At 50.8% G+C, this 17,334-nt stretch overlaps 1 protein-coding gene across 1 annotated transcript in view; it reads left to right on the top strand.

The window, feature by feature from the left end:
* CCDC33 (coiled-coil domain containing 33) overlaps positions 1 to 17,334 on the top strand; it is a 126,193-nt gene that overhangs the window by 16,464 nt on the left and 92,395 nt on the right. Inside the window, 1 exon segment of the mRNA XM_055555886.1 lies at positions 15,665 to 15,855. Within this exon segment, the coding sequence (XP_055411861.1) occupies positions 15,665 to 15,855 (191 nt within the window).

Raw genomic sequence — 17,334 nt, 5'->3', positions numbered from 1 at the left:
CCCATTTTATGTATGCCAGTTTGCATCTGCAGTCCCACACTCCCAGTCCAACTCTCTCCCACCCCTCTCCCGCTTGGCAGCTACCAGTCTGTTCTCTATGTCCCTGATTCTGCTTCAGAGATATTACAGGCTCTTTTGTGTTGTATATTAGATTCCGCATATAAGTGATATCATATGGAATTTGCCTTCCTCGTTCTGATTTGCTTAGTATGATCATCTCTAGTTGCATCCATGTTGCTGCAAGTGGCATTATTTCATTCTTTTTATGGCTGAGCAATATTCCGTTGTATACACATACCACATCTTCTTTATACATTCACCTGTTGATGGACATTTAGGCTGTTTCCTTGTGAATCTGACCTTCTTCGTGTTGTCCCAGTTTTAGGAGCGAGGGATGGAGTAAAGGAAAAAGTGATATGCTTTGGTGGTTATGACCACAGGCTTTGGAGCCAGCAGGTCTGCATTCGAATCCCAACTCTGCTGCTTTGAAGTTTGGACAAGTCCCTTAATTTCGCAGAGCATCTGCTTCCTTGTTTTAAAGTGGAGTAGCAGCAATAATCCCTGGGGACTGTGAGTGTGAAGATGAAATGAGTCAGTGACTAAGTGCTGGTCACCGCACCCGGCTCATAGTAAGAGCTCCCACGTTGGCAGGGAGTGAAGCATGTGAAGGTAGCTGGGTGTGAAGATGCGGAGGTGACGAGGATGGCAGTGGTACTAGGGTATCAGATGGGTGCTCGGGCCCACAGAGAGGGGCTCATCCAGCAGGTGCCTCAGTCAGGGGCCTTGTGGGAAAAAGAAGGCATTCAGATTCAGTCATTTGAGGGGAATTGATCAGAGGGGTTGTTTGCAAAGTTGAGGGTGATGTTTAGGAAAAATAAAAGGGACAGTGTAGTCCCCTGGGGGCTAGTAAGTCAGAGGACCCCTTACTGCCCCTTAGCCTTACCAGGCAAGAGAGGGAATGATGACCTGGAGGGGCAGCTATAGGAGAGTGCTGCCTGTCAGGCCGTGTGGCCCTGGGGAGGGGACCAGCCTACCTAGAGAACCAGCCAGGAGGATCTTCCAAGCTCCCTGATGACCCTCTCATATACCCAGCCCAACCAGAACCCGGTGAAATAGTGATGTAGATAGCCTTCTGGGCACAGGGCAGGGTGGAGACGCGGGAGAATGGGAGACACACAGCCCTGTAGGTAACAGGAGAGGAGACTCAGCTGCATCCTCCAGCCAAGCTCACCAGCTCTCCAGTTGGAACTCTCTCAGAAGAAGCTGGGGGCCCAGTCCTTGGGCTACTTCTTTGGTGTGGGAGGGGCTGAGGGCAGGAATGGGGACAGGCTGGAGGGAACCACAGACCGAGGGGTTCCAGGTGCCCTCAGCAGATCTCTGGCTGCAGTGACTGAAGCTCAAACTCTGCTCAGCACCTTAAGGGGTAGGATATGAACCGGCCCCCAGGCGCCCCAGTGGCAGTTGTAATTGAAGCACAAGGCAGAGCCAGTCTCCCCTACTCACCCCCAAATCTCTCTAGAAACTTCTAGGTTGAGCCTCAGCTGATGTGAGGTCAGAGCAGCTGTGGATTCACCACTGTAATTAGAGGAGGGGGGCCCTCCTGGAGTCTGCCAGCTTTCAGCCAACAAGTGAGCACCTGCTGTACACGCCACTGGGGCTCAGGGGAAGTGGCATTTGGAGGGCAGAGACCCTCTTAGGGAACTGCCTTGGCTGACAATTGTCAGTAACTCAGGAAGGGGCAGGGACTTGACCTCAGGTTTATTTCCTGTCAGGAGTGAACTCAGCAGCGCACGTGCAGGCAGGTGTTACCGTCAACAGAGGGCTGTTCAGGGCAGGAGAGAAGGGAGTCAGGAAGGGCTCCTGGATGATATGTCTTGAGCTGGACCCTGAGGATTTAGGTAGGAGGGGAGGAGAGCTTTCTGGCAAGGGGGCTGCCTTGAGAATGATGGCTGTGGGAATGGGCTTGGAAGCCGGGAACAGAGTGAGTCTGGGGAAGAGAGTAGGTGGGGGGCTGGAATATCTGGGGTGGGGTGAAGGCTCCGGTGCTGGGTAAAGATGTGCAGACTGTGCCCTGCAGACTTTTTACTTCTCTGGCTCATTTCCTCTGGGGTAAAACCTGCCAAGGCAAAGTTGTTTAGCAAGGAAAAGAGCAAGCATTTTGGGAACACTTAATAGGATCAGCACTAAGGGCTTTGCCTGCATTGTCTCTTTCAGTCCTCATAGCTGCCTGATTTCCCCTCTGTACAAATAAGAGAGCTGAAGCTCCAAGAGGGTTAGTATTTGAACCAGGGTCACACAGTTACCTGCTGCTATTTGCTATGAAACCCGCTAAATTTCCCACTTCATCTATCCCCTCCCTGTCCCAGAAACCCAGTTCAGCTGCCCAGAAGAAATGGAGATAAAATGTTGGGATGGGGGATGGGGAATAGTGGTGGTGAAAGAATGGGAGAGATGGAGGGGTAGACTCTTCCTGCTGCCCAGCAACCCAGCACCAAGCTAAGGGAGGAAGCAGGACCCCTCCTTCCCCAAGAGCTGGCCTCAGATCCGGAGCAGTGGCTGTGGGCTCCTTAATGGCTGTGTTTAACCCCTGGCCTCATTGAAAGAGGCTGCTCCAAGTGTTCTCTCCTAGGGGGAGGGGGTGGGTAGGGTTACCTATTAGCTGTGAGATCAATCATTACCTGCTTCCCTTCACAATGGAATCTCCCTGAGTCATCAAAGCTTGGGGCTGGTCCCCCGGGGCAGGGGAGCAGAAGGTCTTCTGGGCACTTGGGAAAGAGGTTCATGTCCCTTGGCAGGGGGAGGCCAAGTTCCCTTTACTGGGAAAGGGGGATGAGGCAGGTAGAACAGCTGGGCGTGGGGGGAGGTGGAGTAGCTGGGGAAGGGAGTTTATAGTGTTGTGACGTAGGAAAGCCATGTCCAGTCCCCTGGCTGGTGGCCGTCTCCCTGGTGAGGAGTAAGCAGTTCTTGGGGGCAAGGTTAGTGAAATACAGGAGTGAGTGTCCCAGAGGCCCTTGGTCCAGGGAGCCGGGCAGCCAGTGAGGCAGTGGGAAGGCCCTCTTTCCGGTGTTGCTGAGTGTGCAGGGATCACTAGCACTCTGGAGCCAGACCGCCTGGAACCAGCCCTCAATTGCATTATCTTCTTCCCAGGCAGGAAGGTCACCGGGCTGGGAGCTGCAGAGACAGATAGTACAGAGGCTAGAAGGGCAGCGGGGTGAGAGCCCGGGGGTCACCAGGAGGAGTTGCAGGGCAGGGCAGGGGCCACAGCAGGGCAGGCAAAGCAGTTAGGGTGCAGAATTTAAGGAGGTACAGTGTCAGGAACACTCACATAACCCTGAGAGCCAGTGCCTCTTAAATGTTTGCCCCCTGAGAGCCCTGCTACAGGGCCCTGGACTGAGCCACGAATGGCCACTGGAGTAGCGCTGGTCCCCAGCCCCCACCACAACTTGCTGCCAAAGCTTTGGGACTGATAGAAGGGGGAGACACCCTAGGGAGACTGGGGAACCATCCCCGGAGGCCTTCTCCATGCACACTAGATTGTGACAGTCGGCCCAGCCTGGGAAGGGAGAAAACGGGGAGTGGGACTCACAACTTCCATCCCCAACCATCTGAGTAACCTTGGCTGGTGACCTTTCAGTTCTGATTAAAGGTGAGTTCTCAGCTTTTCTGTTCTAAACGAGGGAGAAGCACATCCTCTCTCCATGGATCACAGCCTTGTGGTGAAGGGGATTGCATAACTCAATGAAGCTATGAGCCACGCCGTTTAGGGCCACCCAAGACGGATGGGTCATAGTGGAGAGCTCTGACAAAATGTGGTCCACTGGAGGAGGGAGTGGCAAAACATCCCACGTACTTGCCAGGAGAACCCCACGAGCAGTATGAAAACACAAAAAGATATGACACCAGGAGATGAAACCCCCAGGTCAGAAGGTATCCAGTATGCTACTGGGGAAGAATGGATGGCAATTACTAATAGCTCCAGAAAGAATGAAGCAGCCAAAATGGGAAAAATGCTCAGTTCTGGATGTGTCTGGTAATGAAAGTAAAATCCAATGCTGTAAAGAACAATATTGCATAGGAACATGAAATGTTAGTTCTGTGAATCAAGGTGAATTGGACATGGTCAAGCAGCAGATGGCAAGATTGAACACCAACATCTTAGGAATTGATATCTTAGGAAATGGACAGGAATGGGTGAATTTAATTCAGATAACAAGATTGCCGGGAGAAATATCAATAACCTCAGATATGCAGATGACACCACCGTTAGGGCAGAAAGTGAAGAAGAACTAAAGAGCTTCTTGATGAAAGTGAAAGAGGAGAGTGAAGAAGTTGGCTTAAAGCTCAACATTTAGAAAACGAAGATCATGGCATCCGGTCCCATCACTTCATGGGAAATAGATGGGGAAACAGTGGAAACAGTGACTGACTTTATTTTTCTGGGCTCCAAAATCACTGCAGATGGTGACTGCAGCCATAAATAAAAAGATGCTTACTCCTTGGAAGGAAAGTTATGACCAACCTAGACAGCATATTCAAAAGCAGAGACATTACTTTGCCAACAAAAGTCCGTCTAGTCAAGGCTATGGTTTTTCCAGTGGTCATGTATGGGTGTTAGAGTTGGACTATAAAGAAAGCTGAGTGCTGAAGAATTGATGCTTTTGAACTGTGGTGTTGGAGAAAACTCTTGAGAGTCCCTTGGACTGCAAGGAGATCCAAACAGTCCATCCTAAAGGAGACCAGTCCTGGGTGTTCATTGGAAGGACTGATGTTGAAGCTGAAACTCTAATACTTTGGCCACCTGATGTGAAGAGCTGACTCATTTGAAAAGGCCCTGATGCTGGGAAAGATTGAAGGCAGGAGAAGAAGGGGACGACAGAGGATGAGATGGTTGGATGGCATCACTGACTTGATGGACATGGGTTTGGGTGGACTCCAGGAGTTGGTGATGGACAGGGAGGCCTGGCGTGCTGTGATTCTTTGGACTCACAAAGAGTCGGACACGACTGAGCGACTGAACTGAACTGAACCATTATATCTACTAGTATGGGCAAGAATCCTTAGAAGAAATGGAGTAGCCCTCATAGTCAACAGAAGAGTCTGAAATGCACTACTTGACTGCAACCTCAAAAATAACAGAAGGGTCTTGATTCATTTCCAAGGCAAACCATTCAACTTCCAAGTCTGTGCCCCAACCACTAATGCTGAATAAGCTGAAGTTGACCGATTCTAAGACCTTCTGGAACTAACACACACACACAAATGTCCTTTTCATCATAGGGGATTGGAATGCAAAAGTAGGAAGTCAAGGGATACCTGGAATAACATGCAAGTTTGGCCTTGGAGTACAAAATTAAGCAGGGCAAAGGCTAACAGAGTTTTGTTAAGAGAACACACTAGTCATAGCAAACACCCTTTTCTAACAACCCAAAGAGCTGGCTCTACACATGGACATCACCAGATGATCATTACTGAAATCAGATTGGTTATATTCTTTGCAGCCAAAGATGGAGAAGTTCTGTACAGTCAGCAAAAACAAGACTGGCAGCTGACTGTGGCTCAGATCAAGAGCTCATTATTGCAGAATTCAGGTTTAAATTGAAGAAAGTAGAGAAAACCACTAAAGCCACTGAGGTATGACCTAAATCAAATCCTTTATGATTACACAGTGGAGGTGATGAATAGATTAAGGGATTAGATCTGGTAGACAGAGTACCTGAAGAACTATAAGTGGAGATTCATAACTGTACAGGAGGAGGTGATCAAAACCATCCCAAAGAAAAAGGAAGGCAAAGTGACTGTCTGAGGAGAGCTTACAAATAACTGAGGAGAGAAGAGAAGTGGAAGGCAAGGGAGGAAAGGAAAGATACACCCAACTGAATGTGGAGTTCTAGAGAATAGCAAGGACAGGTAAGAATGCCTTCTTAAATGAACAATGCAAAGAAATAGAGGAAAACAATAGAATAGTAAGGACTAGAGAGCTTTTCAAGAAAATTGGAGATATCAAGAGAATATTTCATGCAAGGATGAGCACAGTAAAGGGCAGAAATGGTAAGGACCTAACAGAAGCAGAAGAGATTAAGGAGAGGTGGTAAGAATACACGGAAGAAATATACAAAAAAGGTCTTAATGACCCGGATAACCATGATGGTGTGGTCACTCACCTTGAGTGGGACATTCTGGAGAGTGAAGTCAAGGCGGCCTTAGGAAGCACTACTATGAACAAAGCTAGAGCTACTGGAAGTGACAGAATTCCAGCTGAGCTATTTAAAATCCTTAAAGATGATAATGTTAAAATGCTGCAGTCAATATATCAGCAAATTTGGAAAACTCAGCCATGGCCACAGGACTAGAAAAGCTCAATTTTCATTCCAATGTCAAAGAAGGACAATGCCAAAGAATGTTCAAACTATTGTATAATTGCCTTCATTTCACATGCTAGCAAGGTGATGCTCAAAATCCTTCAGGCTAAGTAAGCTTCAGCACTATGTGAACTGAGAACTTCCAGATGTACAAGCTGGTTTAGAAAAGGCAGAGGAACCAGAGATCAAATTGCCAACATTAATTGCATCATGAAGAAAGCAAGGGAGTCCCAGAAAAATATCTACTTCTGTTTCATTGACTATGTGAAAGCTTTTCACTCTGTGGATCACAACAAACTGGAAAATTCTTAGAGAATTGGGAATACCTGACCACTTTACCTGTCTCCTGAGAAACCTGTATTCAGGCCAAGAAGCAACAGATACTGGACATGGAACAACTGACTAGTTCAAAATTGGGAAAAGAGTATAAGGCTGTTTATTGTCACCCTGCTTATTTAACTTATATGCAGAGTACATCCTGTGAAATGCTGGGCTGGATGAAGCACACACTGGAATCAAGACTGCTGAGAGAAATATCAACAACAGATATGCAGATGATACCACTGTAATGGCAGAAAGTGAAAAGGAACTAAAGAGCCTCTTGATGGGTGAAAGAGGAGAGTGAAGAAGTTGGCTTGAAACTCAACATGAAAAAACTAAGATCAGGGCATCAGGTTCCATCACTTTATGGCAAAGAGAAAGGGAAAAAGTGGAAGCAGTGACAGATTTTATTTTCTTGGACTCCAAAAATCACTGCAGATGGTGACTGCAGTCATGAAATTAAAAGATGCTTGCTCCTTGAAAGGAAAGTTGTGACAAACCATGACAGCATATTAAAAAGCAGAGACACCACCAACAATGGTCCATATAGTCAAAGCTATGGTTTTTCCAGTAGTCATGTACAGATGTGAGAGTTGGACCACAAAGAAGTTTAAGTGCCAAGAACTGATGCTTTTGAACTGTGGTGCTGGAGAAGACTCTTGAGAGTCCCTTGGACTAGAAGGAGATGAACCCAGTCAATCCTAAAGGAAACCAACCCTGAATATCCATTGGAAGGACTGTTGCCAAAGCTGAAACACCAGTACTTTGGCCACCTGATGAGAAGAGCCAACTAATTGGAAAAGACTCTAATTCTGGGAAGGGGCTTCCCTTGTAGCTCAGTTGATAAAGAGTCTGGCTGCGGTGCAGGAGACCAGGGTTCGATCCCTGGGTTGGGATGATCCCCTGGAGAAGGAAATGGTGACCCACTCCAGTATCCTTGCCTGGAAAAATCTCATGGACAGAGGATCCAGGTGGGCTGCAGTCCATGGGGTCGCAAAGAGTAGGGCACAACTGAGCGACTAACACTAATCCTGGGAAAGGCCGAAGGCAAAAGGAGAAGGGGGCAGCAGAGGATGAGATGGTTAGGTAATAACATCACTGATTCAGTGGACATTAATTTATGCAAACTCCAGGGGATAATAGAGGACAGAGGAGCCTGGCTTACTGCAGTCCTTGGAGTCACAGAATCAGACACAACTTAGCAACTGAACGACACCAACATCTTCCCAGCCCACCCCCCTTTCTCTGGAGTAAGGAATGGGAGGTAGGCTAGGAGGCCTCTATAAAATATGGCTCCTGCCTCTTGATGCCAGAGTGGGCCTGCTTTTGGTCCTCAAACCAAGGAAAATGGGAAGAACCCTCCGTACAGTGTCTAAAGCAGCTGGCAGAAGAACGAGGCAGGCCACAGGAGTCTTCCAGACATCGCTCAACTCCACCCAGTGCCCGTATCACACCTTTGCTAGCCCAGGATTCCTGGTCATCCATGGGGAGGCAATTCAGACCTTGCCTCCTCATGGAGCAGACCCCACCTCAGGCCAAGGGCCAGTCACTCCTCATTCTGCCATCTCACGGTGGCAGAACCATGCCTGACATGTGGTAAATGCTTGATAAAAAGTTATTATTTTTGTAACCATTTCTTGTGGAGTTCAGAGTTGGGTTAGTCATAACCTTTGGTTCATACTCTAGAACCATTGTTGACCTGTACATGCCCTCTTTAGTCATTTGTTTTCAAGAATATAATGAATGCTCATGAACTGGCCACCCATTCTAAGAGACAAGGTTACAATAACACATCCACCTATTTCCCATTCTCTCCCCCATCTTCCCACCCACCCTCCAAGAGGAAACCATTCTCCTGAACTTTGTGTTTATTATTATTAAACAAACAAAAGACCATAGGCATCCACAGAGGCAGGATGGCTGCAGATTCACTAACAGAAATAGCTGTTTTCCCAATTGAGTTGCAACTTCCTTGCCGGCAGCGGCGGGGTTTCCTCCTTTCCTGCAGAGCGGTCAGCATGTGGCTGGGTACACAGGACCATCAGTGAATCTTGGTTGGTGGGCTGTTTGGGGTCCCAAGGGCAGGAAGGATGAGGACTGAATGCTGGAAAGCAGCTCCAGGAATAGGGGGAAGGGTTTCTGATTGCCCTGCACTGCCCCTGCCAGGGGTCTGTGTGACTTCTGCCTGCCCTGTGAGGTCACAGTACTGCCCAGGTGACCCAGCTGGGTGAGAAAGCCCACTGCTTTTCCAGGTCTGAGCAGAGAGAGGGCCACTCCTGTCTTTACCTTCTGGGGGTGCCAAGAGCCAGTTGCCCAGCTGCTGACCCTGCCCAGCTGGCCATGACCCAGAGCCCCCACGGCGCCTCTGCTTACAGAATGTCTCCCTGCTGAGAAAGCCCCAGACCCCTGCCCTCCCCCTTCCCCTGCCCAGGTCCCAGAGCCCATGTCTGGCACCCTTGAGACCACCTTGACATTCCATAATGTTAGCCAACCGCAAGACTCCAAGGAGCCCAGGCCAGCTGTCTGGGCAGGATTGATCACCCCACAATACCATGTACTGGTCCCCAAGATTGTTAAACAAGGCCAAACACTCGTGCCCCCAAGAGGATGGTATGGTAAAAGAGAAAGGTGAGACCTGAGGGTACAGGGTGTGCACCCGCATGAACTCATCTCTCCTAGAGTTCTTTGTTTCCTTTGCTCCTGAATCACAACAGAAGCTTCCTTTCTCTGGACGTAGGTTTTCATAACTGTGAAATGGGGATGGAAGTGGGTTTGGTGACTTTTCCAGGTGAGGTTCCTAGACTCCTCGAACACGTGGGATCTGAAACGAGGTGCACTTGCAGGTGTTATCAACACAATCTGGTGGTTTTTGCCTGTCTCCTTGTAACCCAGAGAGAAACACAGCTTGAAATGAGTATGTCACCTCCCCTCCACACACACACACAGTCTAAAAAGGAGTCTCTGCTTTCTTGTTGCTGGGGGTCACAGAGGCTCAGAGAGCCTGCTGCGATGGTTCATCATCATCCTCCAAGATCTTCCGGGAGATTTCCAGGCTGCTGCCCTGGCAGTGCACATGCCCCACTGCTCTACAGCCTCCCAGCCCTGACCCAGCCCTCTCCCTCAGCCCCAAATGCTCCAGTGCCTGGAGAGGAGGGATTTTTGTCCATTTCAGTCACTGGAGAGCAGTGACTGATATACAGTAGGTGCACAGTGACTCTGACTGAGGAGACGACCCTGACCGTGTTCACTGGCAAGCCCACGCCCTTCACTGCGTCACTTAGCATAGGCGTACGGGTACTTGCTAACTCGGGAGCACTCTTTTTGTAGTTACACTCTTAGGTCAAATAAACCAGACAGCTAAGGGTACCCAGACCCCAGTGCGGTTTCTACTTTATTACCCTTGACTCTGGTGTCTCTGGTTCCTGGTGTTCTCTACCCCCAGCTGGTTCCTCCTCTTGGCTCCACTCTCCCCCTTTAAGCCTCCTTCTGGAATGTCACCACAACTGCCCTGAACTGCCAGCTGGTTCCAGAAGCTCATTCCCACCTGTGCCCCCCAACTGGATTTGGGAATCTCGGGAACCCTGAGAAGGAGCCAGATGTGTTTTATTTGGTTCACAGCTTTGGGAAACATTTCTGATAGTTGGCTAAACCCCCTATAAGGAGGTCTGTAATATACATAATCACATGTCCCATATTAATAATACATATTAGTATTTCTTTGTGAATCCTCCATTCATGTTTTTTCTGATATGGTAACGTTTATAGGTTTCAGTGTTCTTTGTGCATTAGGGATATCATCCTTTTATATATACTGCAGATATTACCTCATTTGTCTTTTTTCTTTTTTGTATTGTGAATTTTGCACCATTATAGAAGATGATATGGATTTTTAAAATTTATTTTATTGTTTGGCTGCACTGGGTCTTCACTGCTGAGCACGGCTTTCTCCAGTTTCAGGGAGCAGGGACTCCTCTCTAGTTGGGGTGAGCCGGATTCTCACTGGGGGGCTTCTTTTGTTGCAGAGCAAGCAAGGGCTCTAGGGCCTCAGGTTTCTTAGTTGTAGAACATGGGCTTAGGCATGTGTGTGATCTTCTGGGACCAGGGATCGAACCTATGTCCCCTGAATTGACAGGCAGATTCTTAACCACTGGACGACCAGGGAAGTCCCCTAGTATGGATTTTTATTTATTTTTTTAAAATATAAATTTATTTATTTTAATTGGAGGTTAATTACGTTACAATATTGTATTGGTTTTGTCATACATCAACATGAATCCACCACAGGTATACACTTGTTCCCCATCCCGAACCCCCCTCCCTCCTGGATTTTTAATATAATCAATCTATCAGTCCCTTTCTTTATGATTGTTGGCTTCTGTGTCCTTTTGAAAAACCTCTCCTGCTCCAAGCGCCACAACTCCTTCTGTTAGTACTGTTTGCTGGCACTGGCTACTCAGGTTATGAGCCTGCATGAATATACACATTGCGGTTCAGAGAAATCATGTCACCTCCAAAGAACAGCTGGTGAGAGCAGAGTAGAGACAGAGGGTGTGGAGGTGGATGGATCCTGGTTCCATTTCCAGCTCTGTGTCTATGAGCTAAGCTGTGCACTTCAGTGAAAGGCCTTTTGTGTCCCTGAGCCTGCCTCCTGTCCTATTAAAAGGGCCTCACCATGACCGTCATAACTCCCAGGCAAGTTTAAATACTGAAATGAGAAGGAACACGAGGGGCATTTTTAACTCCAAGCCCTTGTGATGCAGCTGGAGAAACAGAGGCCCCTGGAGTGAATCAGCCCAAATGACTGATCAGGGGCATTCCTCCCATCCCTCCCGGCCCAGCATCCCCTCCTCTTGCCCCAGTCAGACCCTCTCCAGTGGCATGGCTTTCAGGTCCAGGGATATCCTGGAGGGTGGAACTTGCCTTCCTTGCTTCCCATGGCCTCCCAGATTGCTGGGGCAGAGGAGTGGCCAGGGGAGGTTGGAAATCTGTCTCCTTCCGCCTTCATCCCCACCAGAACCAATTTAAGTGCCAGCCACATAGACCATTAACTGCTTCACTGCTGGTGCGATCTTCCTACCCCCACCTTGTCCCCTCCCTCCACCACACACATCCCCAAATGCCCTGAGCAATGGGCAGTCACAGGTCCCTCAGGACATCTGCTGTCTAATCCTGGCTTACTGAGGGCATGACAGACTGTCTGGAGGGTGAGACACTAGAATTAGCAATTTCTGAGCCTGCCCACATGCTGGAGCCCAGTGGGGGAACAGAGAGAGCTGTGCTTTGGCATCAGGCAGGTTTGGGTTCTCATAACCCAGCCCTGCCAGTACAGGCTGAGTGGCCTCAGATGCTAGTGAACCCACCTGCCAATGCAGGAGGCATAAGAGACGGAGGTTCAGTCCCTGGGTCAGGAAGATCCCCTGGAGGAGGGCATGGCAACCCACTCCAGGATTCTTGTCTAGAGAATCCCACGGACAGAGGAACCTGGTAGGCTATAGTCCATAGGGTTGCAAAGAGTCAGACACACTGAAGCAATTTAGCATGCATGCCAACCAGCCAAACCTCTGCCTAGAAATCCTGCCTACTGATTTCTGCACCCTGGCAGTGTTGGGTGAGTTAACAGGGAGCAAGCCAATGGTGAGTGTGTATCCAGCTCTGCCCCCTGGCCTATAGGAAGCGTCTTCAGGGGACGTGAATTCCCTCCCCAGGGCTCAGCTCATCCTCACAGAGGGGTTTGTAGGATCTGAGACTTAGTTTCATCATCAGTTCACTTCCCTACATGGAACCCAGCATGTGGACATTTCCTATTCCCTGATAAAGCCTCCAGTGTAGGCCTGGGAAGGGTGGGAGGTGGGGAAGGCCTTGATCCCAACACAGGCACACATCTGAGGGAAGAGGGGAAGGCAGAAAGGTTGGCCCACTGTGCCTCCTCCAGGTCCTGCTTGATGCCAGGCCTTGGGCATGAGCAGTTCTTGCCAACCCCACTGCAAACTTTATTTCCCAAATGGCTGTCCAGAGGAGAGGCACCGAGGATGCAGAGGACATAGAGAGGCACCACGCACGGCCTGGTCTGCAAAATGCCTGGCCGGACTTGGGGTTGCTGGGAAGTCAGTGAGAGCCTCTGGGCAACTGCCATGCTGCTGGGCGCTCAATTCCGGGGAACTCGGGAGCTCATGACAGCCACGAGGGCGCTGGAGCTACCATCCTAGGCAGTTCCTGGGAATCTGGGAGTGAGAGGGACGTTAGTCACCTCTCCTGACCTCACCACAGGAACCTTAGGCCAAATCATTGGGAGAACTGAATTACCAATGGTTCCGGACATCCCCATTGACCGGGTGGGAAAATTAAGGCTCAGAGGGGTTTCCCAAAGAGCTGGGAACATGGATGGGTTGACACCTAGGTCTCTCAATCCCTGGGCTGCTTGTCTTGCTCCTGGATCACCACACCAGGTCAAACCTGCTGGGGAGTGAGTGGGTTATGGGGCGTGCAGTGAGGGTGGAATACTGATCTATGAGCCTGGGAGTGGCTCTGCAGCTCTTTCTCCTCCTTTCCCCCTCCACCTGGCAGGAGTTCCTTCTGAGTACAACCTCCCTCCTCCTCCTCAGCCCTGGCCTGGCAGAGGAATAAGGGAGGGAGGGGAGGGTTACTTCTGCAGCCGGTGATGGCTCCTGCTGGGTCCTGGGTTGGGGGAGGGGCTCCTCAGAGGAAAGGAAGGAGAGTCTCTGTAGGGCGGGGGAGGGAGGTGGGAGTGATGCTCTCACCTCCCAATTAGTCATCTTGTTAGGCAAGGGCCACAGCCTGTACCAGGAAGGCCTCTCTGATAAAGAGTCAGATGTGCAGGAAGTGAGGGAACAAGCCACAGAAATGGATTTGTAGGGAAGAGCAGTCCAGACAAAAGGAACACCCAGGGCCAAGCATGGGAGGCAAAAGCCAGCTTGGAGGGCGTGAGAGATTGCTAGAAGGCCAGCATGGCTAGGGCGAGTGGGCAAGGGGCTCGGGGATGAGACAAGGTCAGTTTCCTGGACCAGAGTGCAATCCTTACAGGCCACGGTGCGGCTGTGTGGGAAACCAGGAGCTACTGCAGGAGCTTGAGCAGAGAAGTGGCGTCTGGTTGAAACTGGCAGAGGATCGCTCTGGCTGTTCGTGAGAGGGGGCAGGGTGGAGGGAGGGCCAGAAGGAACAAGAAAGTGATGAGGAGGCGAGTGCAGGAATCCCATGTCTCAGACCCAAGTGGAGATGGCGTGAAGGGATCCAATTCCAGATGCGGTTTGAAGGTAGAGCTGGCGGGACATGCTGATGGATTGGAGTGGCACTAGGAGCTGCATGAAATCACAGCCATAAAAGCCCTTCCCTTTCTCTCTGCCTGGAGACTTCCCACAGCCAGGAGCAAATGTGCCCAAGACCCCCAGGCTCAAAGGGAGAGCAGTATCTGGGGAACCTGGACCCTCACAGAGGAAGCAGGTAAGTGTCAGACAGGCTGTTCCAAGCACTCATTGTCACATTAGGGAAACCGATTCTCAGAGCACACGTGGCCTTGTTTCCTGCCGTAATGAGAGGCAGAGTTGGTTTAAACCCAGCCTTTCCAGCACTCAGTGCTCATCAGGACAGAGGGAGCCAGGGGACCCAGCCTGCCTAGGCTGCCATCAGCACAAAGCCTGCCTAGGACATGTCCTTGCTTTTCTGTGAGTCAATGTCTCACATCATTCTTGATGGTCTCTGTGGACATTTCCCCCTTTGAGGACTCCTCCTCCCCTGCCATGGCCTGCCTTGGAATGCAGATCTGATAGTTCAAGTTTCCCATATAAGATGGTCAGCCCCCAGTTCCCTCCGTATCCCCACAGGACCCCATCTCCAACCTGAGGAGGTCCACTGCCTCTCCCCCAGGACCAGGGGGGCCTCTCACATCAGCTGGTGCTTATGAATTAGCGAGAGGGACATAAGGTAGTGGTGTGGGGCACCTCTTGCCAGATGAGGTTTAATCTGGGTCAACTGTGTCAACCCCAGGCCCTGGGAAAGAGGGCCAGGCTGTCCGTGCCAAGGAACTGACAAGGACTGGACACCCCAACTACAGCAGCCCGAGGGATGAACATCCCAACCACAGCAACCTCATGTCTGTACCCTGACTCTGCCACCTTCCGTGGACTCCCCACTGCCTCCAGAGTCAAATTGAGCCTGCCCTGGGCCTCGGGAAGCTCCCTCCCCTTCCCACTTTGCCCTCTTTGCCCTCAGCTCAGGGTTCTGCTTTCTGCTTGTGAATCCACAGAATGCTGAGCTGTTGAGCCCCTGCATGTGTGAGCCCCTGCTTGGGGCAACCAGCCTAGAGACCCCATGTGCGGGCAGGCGCCTCTCCTCCTCCCTGGCCCACAGGGTTATCTGGGTAGAAGATGGATGAGGCATCTGGGAAAGGCACATTCGTTCATCTCCATTTAGTTCTTTGGGTGACTTCATGGATGTGGATAATCCTTTGTAACCTAAAAAGTGCTGGACCTTCCTGGTGGTCCAGTGGTTGAGACTCTGAGCTCCCAATGCAGGGGGCACAGGTTCGATCCTGGTCAGGGAACTAGATCTCGCATGCTGCAACTGAGACCCGGCACAGCCAAATAAATAAATATTCTAAAAAAATATAAAGCGCTATGCACACATGGGACCTGGGGGGTGACAGGATTGACTAGGGTGAAGTTGCAGGAGAGAGCAAAGAGGGCCAATCACCAGAATCTCAAAAGCAGGCAGGATTTTGAAATTACAGACACGGATACCAGTAAAAGCAAAGGCTTAGAAGTGGGACTGGCTTATCTCATTCTATAGGAAGTGCTGGATCAGGACTGGGGGAGGCAAGAGGAAGGTAGAGATGTGGAGGGTGGGACAGAGGTACAGAGGAAAAGGGGTCAAAGTTGACTGCCCCTGTAGTTGCAGACTGGATATGGGGATGACAGAGGGAAGCAGCTACTCGGACAAGAGGCAATAAAGGGAGGTGACCACCCTGGGAGAGGCCACTCAGCCCCGGCTTTCTCCACAGGTCACTGAGGGCCCAGAAGACCCCGTGAATACCTCCCAGAAGGTGGACTCTGTCATCAGCCACCTGGCTCCCCCTCATAAGGAGGCCACCGCGGTCACTCTCCATGGGGCCACCAACCTTCCCACCTGCAAGGATGGCTCGGCACCATGGCCCTACTTGGTAGTATAAGTAGCTGGTTGAGAGCAGGGTCAGGGATGGTGTGTGGGCTGGAGCAGAAACCAGCGTGTGGATATTTGGGATATGAGCACCCAAAGGTTCAGGGCTGGGACTGTGACATCCAGAGAGGAAAGAAGGCCAAGTGTGAATCACCCAGGGACTGTGGGCTCTGCAGAGGTGAGGTCTCACATCTTCCCTGCTGTTCGGGAAGCTGCTCACCAGGGCTGGGGAGGAGGGAAGAGCCACTCCTGGATCTCACAACCACCAGGGTTTGGCCACAAATCGACCCCCAGATGCAGAGACCTGGGCTGGACTCAGTGGGAGGTGAGGGTCAAAGTAAGGAGAAAGCCTAAGGCCTACCTCTCCCAGCCTCTGAGTGCTCCGTCTTACCATGCCCACTCCTGGGGTAAGGGCCTCATGACCATCCTCCTCCTCGGTCCCCATCACTTCTTTGCGTATATGTGTCGTGCTCAGTCATGTCTGACTCTTTGCAACCCCTTGATCCCGTGGACTATAGCCTGCCAGACTCCTCTGTCCATGGCATTCTCCAGGCAAGAATTCTGGAGTGGGTCGCCATTTCCTACTCCAGGGGATCTTCCTGACTCAGGGATCGAAGCTGTGTCTCTTGTGATTCCTGAATTGGCAGGCAGATTCTTTATCACCAGCGCCACCTTCTTTGGTCATTTCTATTATGGGGCTTCCCTGGTTCCTTCTGATCCCTTAATGCATGCTCCCCTCCAACCAGCTGGAGTCAGGAAGCATGCTTCTCACAGCCTGGTATCTGAGCAAGACCTGCCATGTCATGTCCACTGCATGCTTCCTGGACCTCACTTCAGCTGGAAGGGCATCAAGGGGCGAAAGAGTCTCCATCCAACCAAACTTCTATATGGATAGGGGGAGGGTAGCATCTGCTCAGTCTTGATTATAAAGCATGTGCAGTAACCCCTGCATGAACTTGCTATCCCTTAGCCCCTCTGTAGACAATGGGAGCCCTTAGGCCTCCTCACCAGGCTACCTACCCCTCCCCTCCTGCAGGCTTTGCCCACATTTCCTTTGGGTGAGTGCCTGCCCCAGCTGAAATCCACCTTCAGAGCCTGGTTTGTGCGCCTCCCTCTCCGGGCACCCACCCCAGCTGAGCTGTCCCTGCTTTGGGACCCACAGCAGTGGCAACACTGGTCTGACATACTTTATATAAACAAAATTAGGTGCTGCTCCTCTGTCCCCCACACTGGGCTTTCCAAGGACAGACCCCCTCTCCCCCTCTCCATTTCCCTAACAATATGCCCAGTAGAGGCCTGAGCAGACTTAGGGGTCAAGGAATACTTAGGCAAACATCCTAGGTTACTATGACAACAAGCCGGCCACAGGCACCCACACAGAGTGGGACAGAGGATGAGCTGGAGCCCAACAGGTGACACGCTTGTCTCAAAAGCCGGGTTTCCACTGCCCAGCTCCTCTGCCCGCCCCGCCCCGCCCCCCTCCATT

Source organism: Bubalus kerabau, chromosome 19 (genome assembly GCF_029407905.1).
Source record: "Bubalus kerabau isolate K-KA32 ecotype Philippines breed swamp buffalo chromosome 19, PCC_UOA_SB_1v2, whole genome shotgun sequence".
Lineage (NCBI taxonomy): Eukaryota > Metazoa > Chordata > Mammalia > Artiodactyla > Bovidae > Bubalus > Bubalus kerabau.
The sequence above is the reverse complement of the archived record's forward strand: the minus strand, read 5'-3'. Positions and strand labels throughout refer to the sequence as shown.